Genomic DNA, 7,569 nt, shown 5'->3' on the forward strand with positions numbered 1-7,569 from the left:
GGGGGGGGGGGGGATCATTCACACGTGGACAACGATCGATATGTGAACCGCGGTGTTAAACCCGAAACTTAGAAAGCATTACAGACGGATAAGCTCATAGATATATTAAAGAAAGCCCGAGTAGCCCTTACCTTCGTTAGCAGGCCGTTGGTCTCTACACACTAAAGTTTCAGCCTGCTGCTTTATTTGACGTGTGGTCACGTGTCACCCGGGTGGCCTGGGGGTTTCCTCGCCGTTTTGACGAGTTTCAGGATCATTAGTATGAGAGTCTCTTCTGCATGAGCTTCAGCCTACAGGTCACACTGCTGCTGTCTCACACTGCTGCAACATGCTTTACAGTGACTGACTGCTGACTGGGTTGCAACAAGAACAACAGCATCAACAATGGAGAATAAATGAATACATGTCATCTTTAATCATTTTATTTTCAAATTATGTGCAATGTGAATTTCACAGTTGAGCTCAGCCACCACTATAAACCCAAAAACAGACAGCGAATCTAAATGTGAGGAAAATGCATGAAGAACACAATGGAATAGCACCCATAAGCGATGCATGTAGATGACCGGGGTGAGCTATGTACTGCAGCCCAGGGGCCACTAGCTCTTGAACTGTTACTTTTTTAGCTTGTTGGTTTACATGACTGGTGTTTGAAACGTGAAGTAACAATGGAGTTACTTGATCTGTAATGCTTAGTTTCGGTGAGATGTTACAAAAGAAAACACTACTGTACAACAGAGGGAAAGAAAAATCAAAATGTATCACTCGTGCGGGTAATCATTTTTTTCCTCAACAGAGCAGGATTACTCTACCATAACTAAATAGGTAATTACATAAAGAAAAGAAAAAACAGCCACTGGAGACAACAAAAAAAGAAAATCACATCTATTTTTTTTTCAAGTTATAAAAGAAACTGAAGAGAAGTTTAAAAAACTGTGCAAGTACAGCAAACCTATAGTACAGTATATTACACATAACAAAAACATTTAAATACAGTACTGTGTATCAGTAGAAATCCTGAGAGTTCTCCGTTCCTGGTTCTCAAATGGCCGTCTGTAGACATGTGGATGAAGCTCAAACCTTCTCTCACACTTCATGAGGGCTGTTCTGAGGGCACTGTTCAAGCTGGGTCAATTAAAAATCAGCTCAAAGTCAGTCAACAGTGGATCTTCTCTTGGAGAAGTTATATCCTCTAGTCCTTACTGAATGCGACTCTTCTGGTATTAATTTCCATGTAAATCTCTTGGATGATTGCTGTGTGGTTACTAAAACTTTTTCCGTAATAGAGGGGCACTCTTCGTTAAGATAAAATACAAAGGAAATGTGTAGTGCAAAGATGACACAGGAACCTGCATGAGGAAATTGACGGCACTGAAAATGTCACACTTTCACAGGGAACGCCACTCAGTGGTGGTATTAATTCTTCTATACAAGATTGTCGAAAAAAAAAAAAGCAGCACCAACAATTTGTGTCCTCTGTGATGTGATGGTGTGTAAAGACGGATTCATGGCTGTTAGATGAATTAGCACACAACCCAGGCCACCCTCGCTTGTTTATATAGTCTGCTTGTTCTGGAGGGTGCTTCGTAAAGTTTGCAGTTAAGGACTGCTGAAGTGGAGAGTGATTCAGTGCAACGCTGAGTAAGACTTTTCAGATATTCTTCATCAGGAGGAACAGTTTTTTGATTCCGATGCCCCTCTTTAAGCCACAGGCACATTGGCATCCCAAATTATCTGCACTAAATTACGCATCACTTCAAGCCTGCACCCATGCAACAGCCACACAATCATTATTGGAACCACTGTGATTTTCACTAGCAGAGACAAGCACACAAAACAATTAATGCACTTTTACTAAAGTTAATATATATATAACGTAATATAGCCTAATCACAGTTCCATGACTTATTGCTACCACAAAATTATTTCCGATGTCCAGATCAATTATAACAAGACCTCAAATGCGTTTTTTGGCATTTAAGAGGAAGGCTCTTTCAACCTTTTTCAAAGAATTATAATCAAACGTCAAAAAACAACCTCAACAGAGCTCAATGCTGAACTGAGCTTTTCACACAGTTGCTTAATCAACACAATGGCCTGAAATGTCCCTTTTCTCCTAATCAAATATATCTTAAGTTTCTGAGGTAAGCCTGTTAGTTGGTCTGAACTTTCCATTTAGTGTTTGCCACAATTTTGACTCCGTCCTTATTTCTCCAATGTGGAGAGTGAGTACTCTTTAACATTTCACTTAAGTTGTCTTCACATGTGACACAAAATGGACGCCAACTCAAAAAAGTGGGAGGTGTAAGCCACCCATGCAACTGGATTCTCAAACAAAACTTAAAAATAGCTCGGCAGCCATACATAGTGTATTGTTTGACACACTGACGCATGTGAAGGAAGAGGGGGCCATAAAAATATCATACAAGCTTCAAGCTTCAAAAACAATAAGGTAATGTAAATCACAAGCACACTTCAAATTTAAACTCATCTATAAAATAAGCTGAAGAGAGACTTGAGCACAGAATAGAAAAAAAAAAACCAAACACACCTCGGAGCCAGCAACCTACTAATGAGCTATGGTACTCATCTTACCCGTATGAATATATAGTTTATATAGTTATTTATATATATAGATTTTCACTTTATGCTGACACGTAGCATCCATATCTCCAGAGGGCAATTTTATCTTGCCAATACCCTCATTTGCATGCTCATCATTTGTAAAAATCCATACCTATATAAGTATCCAAAACAAAAATAGAACAACATGGCTCAACAACAAGCAAAAAATAGAATAATTGCACTTATGATTCATTGTACGGTTTTGTTAAACAAGCATCAGTGTGGGTAGCTGGTGCCGTCTGGAAAAAAAATACTGCAATCTTTAAAAGCACCCCCATTTTGATCATGTTAAACCAAAGTTTGAACGACTTAAGACCTAACCAAAAAATGGTCCTTGTGGTGCAAACCCAAGGTAACACACCAGGCACAAGGCAGGCAGGACCACACAACTCCCCTCTGCCTCATAGATTGGGTTCACAAAACCAGCTACCTCAAAGCACTTTCTGTAGACACTGTGGGTAAAGTTTGGCCACCACACACTCAAAATGGCGACCCAGATCCCAGAGGCGGTCAGGTGTCTCATAGACTTTGGTCCATACGTCTGCCTCATCGTCGTACTGGTAAAGGGAGTTCTTGCGGCTGGTGCGAAACACGTGCTCCTCCACCATGACCTGTGTGGCTCGTACAAACAAGTGTAGCTTGCCTTGCAGCAGCATGGCCTTTATATACGGGCTTGTGGCTTGGTCAAAGGGCAGATCTCTCTTGCGGCTCCATGTGTTCTTCTCAATGTCGTAGACCTCCACAGTGAAGGTGCGCTGGTGGTTCCTGCAGATGCCAGCAATGTAGTAGATGCAGTTCTTATACAAGGCAGCCAGACCCTGACTTCGAGGGACACTCATCGGGGCAAGATGACTCCAATAGTCCTTACGGGGATCAAAGCAAAAGAAATATTCACCTGCAGAAAAAAAGAAAAGTAATTTAGAGCTGTGGTCAACTTCTTAAACATACTGGCTCAAATAGGTTTGTCACATAAATATCAAATCATGTACACATTTCCTGATAAGTTTGAATGAATGAGAAATATTACATTAGCACTCAGAGTCATCATCAGTCCACTGTAGAGACTGAATAGTTTCACTTAAGCAGTAAAAAAACTCACCTTGGAGGACATAGATGCGGTCCCTGTACTCTACGGCACTGTGAAACTCCATAGCCACTGGCATAGGACTGACTGCTGTCCAACAGTTGTCCCTGGCATCATAGCACTCTACTGACTTTAATGCATTTCGCCCATCACCTTCGTAGACTCGGCCTCCCAGGGCATAAAGCTTGCCACAGCAGTGCACAAGCCTGCAGCCTATCCTCGCTCTCAGCAGAGGTGCACGTGGAAGCCATCGGTTGCCTGCGTGCTCGTACTGCCAGAAGTCGCTCTCGGCCCGATGGTCTATGGACACCTCACTGTTGCTCGGTCTGTAACCCCCGGCAATGTAGATGTCATTCTCTGAGGACACCAGGATACCGACCTCCCGGAGATCATTGGGTGGTTTGCAGAGCTTGAACACCCTTCCTGTGGTTATGTCCAGGCAAGGCACTGTCTGCTTCTTCCCTGAGTGTTTGTGAGCAGCGTCAAAGCAGATGACCATCTCAGAAGCAGTCATTCCCAGGCGCTGTGGGCAACCATTGGTGCCAGTGAGGCGGGCTTTGGCCTCAGCAGGGTCCTTAGACAGGGACAGGGCACAAGCAAAGGGGGCAGGTATCCGACTGAGGAAGGCCTCATCCAGCAAAGGCAGACGGATGCATTGGGAAAAAACTTCGCCTAGGTGGGCTTCACGGCCAGGCAGATCATGCTCCAGCCAGCGGACAATGCTCTCATAGACATGCTCTTCCTTCTCCACGTTGAGATCGTCATTGTTCAAAATGCTGACAAGCTGCTCCTTGGTCATCTGGAGGAACTCTTGCTCCCATGACACACACAAGAACTATGACAAAAAACAACAACACAGTTTTAAAATAAAACAGGGTCTTTTTATGATTTTTTTGATGAATTAAGTAAAATTAAGTAGTACCAAGCATAAGCATTAAATCACAATTTGAATAACTTTTAAGAAACCAATCCGGTTCTCATGTTAAACTGACCTTCTTGCGGATGTAGTCCTGCGAGCGTTCCCTCAGCTCCTGGTGCCCATAGGCATCAGCAAACATGTAGACTCCAATACAGTTCTGGGGGTCAAGTCTGCTTATCATAAACTGGGCACACTGATCCTGCAAGGCAGGAATCTGGAAAATGCTGGCTGCAGTGAACAGGGCCTGGACATTAGATTCAGAGAGCGTGACCCTGGATGTGTAGGCATAGTCTAGGACGAGGTGCATGGATTCAGATTCCACCCCAACAATTCTGACCTCTCGCTGGCTGCTCTCTGTAAGGCCACTGGTGAACATGGACCTGGTGAGGACGGTGGCAAAACCAAAACAAATGCACAAAAATCTATATTAATAAATTCTCATGCAACAGCTGTATTATGATTCAAACATACTACAACATTCATCAGTTACCCACCAACTGTAACCAAGCTGACTCTATAAACCCAGTAATGTTTTACTTCCAACATTTCCTACCTAAAATAAGGGCTGATTGCTGCAAGGACGTTTCGGTGACATGAGAAAGTCCTGCCATGGTCCACTTCTACTACAATGTCTGTGAGCTGTGCTTCATCATACAAGGCTTTGAGCTGCTGAAGGATGTTACAGGCATGAACAGCATCTACCCCGTTGTAGTTGGTGCTTGGAGGTGTCCCATTTTGTACTTGTAACAGCTTCCCTACCTCTGAACAACACAGTACAAAGAAAGAGAAAAACATAAGATCATCATAACACCTTTAGAAATACACAACACTGAAAGACTCGATTAACCTTCTATTAAAAAGAACAAGTGATTTGATAGAGGGCCATACAACTGTAACTGGTAAACATTCATTACTCTTAGCATTTTGAGACCCTTAATGCTAATCACATTCATACAGTAGTAACATACATCGACGACGACACTTGTACTGTATTATACATTTTAACAGAACGAAGTGTGTTCACAGATATACACTATGAAAAAACATGTTATATTTTTTAAAAGGATTTACAGTAAATGAATACAGCACAGGTTTCTGAGACATGTACAGTATTTACTATATATACACAGGTAGATCACTAAATTATTGTTCATTGAGGAATAACAATTTGCAGTGTGTACTACAATGGCAACACTGGCCAAACTTCTCACCCCCTTTCCTACATTTTTTTTGTACCTGCTCTATTTCTAACTTTGGGACAAAGTTGTTCATGTTCCCACTGACCGGCTGGAGACACACGGATAACATGTGGGCCTATAAACTCAGTGTTGTTCGTTGCCCTGTTGTAGTGACTGCAAAGTAAACATGTTGCTTATCACACGTCTTGTGGCAAGTTATACAAGTGGCACCCCAACTTTATACCCTCTGTGATGTTTCCCTACGGTCTCCTATTCTCAGCTGCTAAGGGACAAAAACTTTCCCAACAAACACACGAGGTGAGCACCGCTGACTCCCTGACAGGACAAAGGCTCGCGATGAGTGAACAGAAAACTACTGTCTCGCCAGGTGGTAGCTAGCTTTGCTAACATCTCCCACCATTGCCCCGGTGACTGCAGTAACTGTGTGGGTGGCTAATGAGGACTGAAAGACAACTTGAAGAACACGACCCATTTAACGAGCAGGCTGTACGGTGGGTTGTCCGAGTGTTTCACTAACAGGGAACAACAGCAGTGCTCGCGGTGACGTTAGCTAGTTAACGTGCAAGCTTAACTTTTAGCACACAGCTAGGCACCGAGCTAATGTTAGCAAGCTTTCTTTGACACAACATTGCGAGATAAAAAAAGGCGATAAAAACTCTAATGCTTCTGGTCCTAACGTCCCTATCCTAGAGAAACATAACAGTATGTCGCGGTGTCTAGTGCATTACTATCGATAGGAGTAACTAGAAGTACCACTTGTCCAACCTTTGTCTCTTGTCATAAACAAGTGTTTACACAATCAGCTGTGGGCAGCGAGCTAACCGGCCGAAAGTTAGCCAGACAGCTAACGTTAGCTGCACGGCGAGGCTAACGATAACCAACACTTTTGAGGAGTCGTTCAGAGCCCGACCTCTTTAAAGGAGAATGCAACATGTCGTGACGCTTTACATTAGACTATAAGACAGCACTCCGTGGACATAGAAACACACACATTACAACTTTAAAGGACGTTATTTGAGTCTGATTGCTACACAAAACAATGAAGATTTTGCTAACCTCCACTGGCAGCCATTCTCTCCGGTCTATCTCGGGGCAGACCGAGAAACGTCAGTGAGTGCACAGCGGAGCCCCGGAAACAAGGAGCAGCCAATCACAACGAGAGCATGGATCTCACAGCCAACCATATTGCTTCCATCTGAAATAGCAAAAAAAAGTTTATGCTGCATGGGCAAATTACGGTATGCATAGTAACGGCGTTACACACCACAATAAACAACCCAAAGTAGTCAAAGCAGCCCATCTGAACAGGTAGAGAGAGAGTTGTTGAAGCACTCTGAGTGAAACTGTGACAAGCGCTTTTTGGTACCATGGTGGAGCCCTGTAGCTAGACATTACTCTCAGGGAGGAGTCCATTTTCTTTGCATTTGTTCCTATATACAGAGTCATATAGGCAAGATGGTAAATACGAATGGGGATAGAGGAAGTATGCAAGTAGGAGTTAACGCAATAAATTGAGCAACGACATGATATCAACAACAGACTTACTTGTAGAATTGTATTATGTGGTGATTAGAGTAAGCGATTGGCCTTTAGGACTGACATTTTAATTTCCACTTTATATTAAAGTATATAAAGTCAAGGTTAAAACACTAGTTTCTTGTGACAGTGTATTCAAATATCAATTCAATTCAATTCAGTTTTATTTGTATAGCACCAATTCATAAAAGTTATCTCAGGACACT

At 42.7% G+C, this 7,569-nt stretch overlaps 1 protein-coding gene across 2 annotated transcripts; it reads right to left on the reverse strand.

The window, feature by feature from the left end:
• Positions 1-406: 406 nt before the first annotated feature.
• kbtbd8 (kelch repeat and BTB (POZ) domain containing 8) lies at positions 407-6,973 on the reverse strand. 2 transcript variants are annotated; one of them, XM_035662246.1, is made up of 5 exons: positions 6,884-6,973; positions 5,182-5,389; positions 4,702-5,008; positions 3,725-4,544; positions 3,057-3,520 (listed from the first exon to the last, which is right to left on the reverse strand). In XM_035662246.1, exons 1-5 carry the CDS (start codon positions 6,897-6,899, stop codon positions 3,057-3,059), a joined length of 1,815 nt encoding a protein of 604 aa, XP_035518139.1. In that variant the 5' UTR covers positions 6,900-6,973. The 2 variants fall into 2 exon arrangements, with proteins under 2 accessions (XP_035518138.1, XP_035518139.1); XM_035662245.1 differs by lacking the exon at positions 6,884-6,973 and having other exon boundaries at positions 407-3,520; positions 5,182-5,423.
• Positions 6,974-7,569: the final 596 nt, after the last annotated feature.

This window comes from Morone saxatilis, unplaced genomic scaffold (assembly GCF_004916995.1).
Source record: "Morone saxatilis isolate NCDOM2014 unplaced genomic scaffold, NCSU_SB_2.0 Contig18, whole genome shotgun sequence".
Classification (NCBI taxonomy): domain Eukaryota; kingdom Metazoa; phylum Chordata; class Actinopteri; family Moronidae; genus Morone; species Morone saxatilis.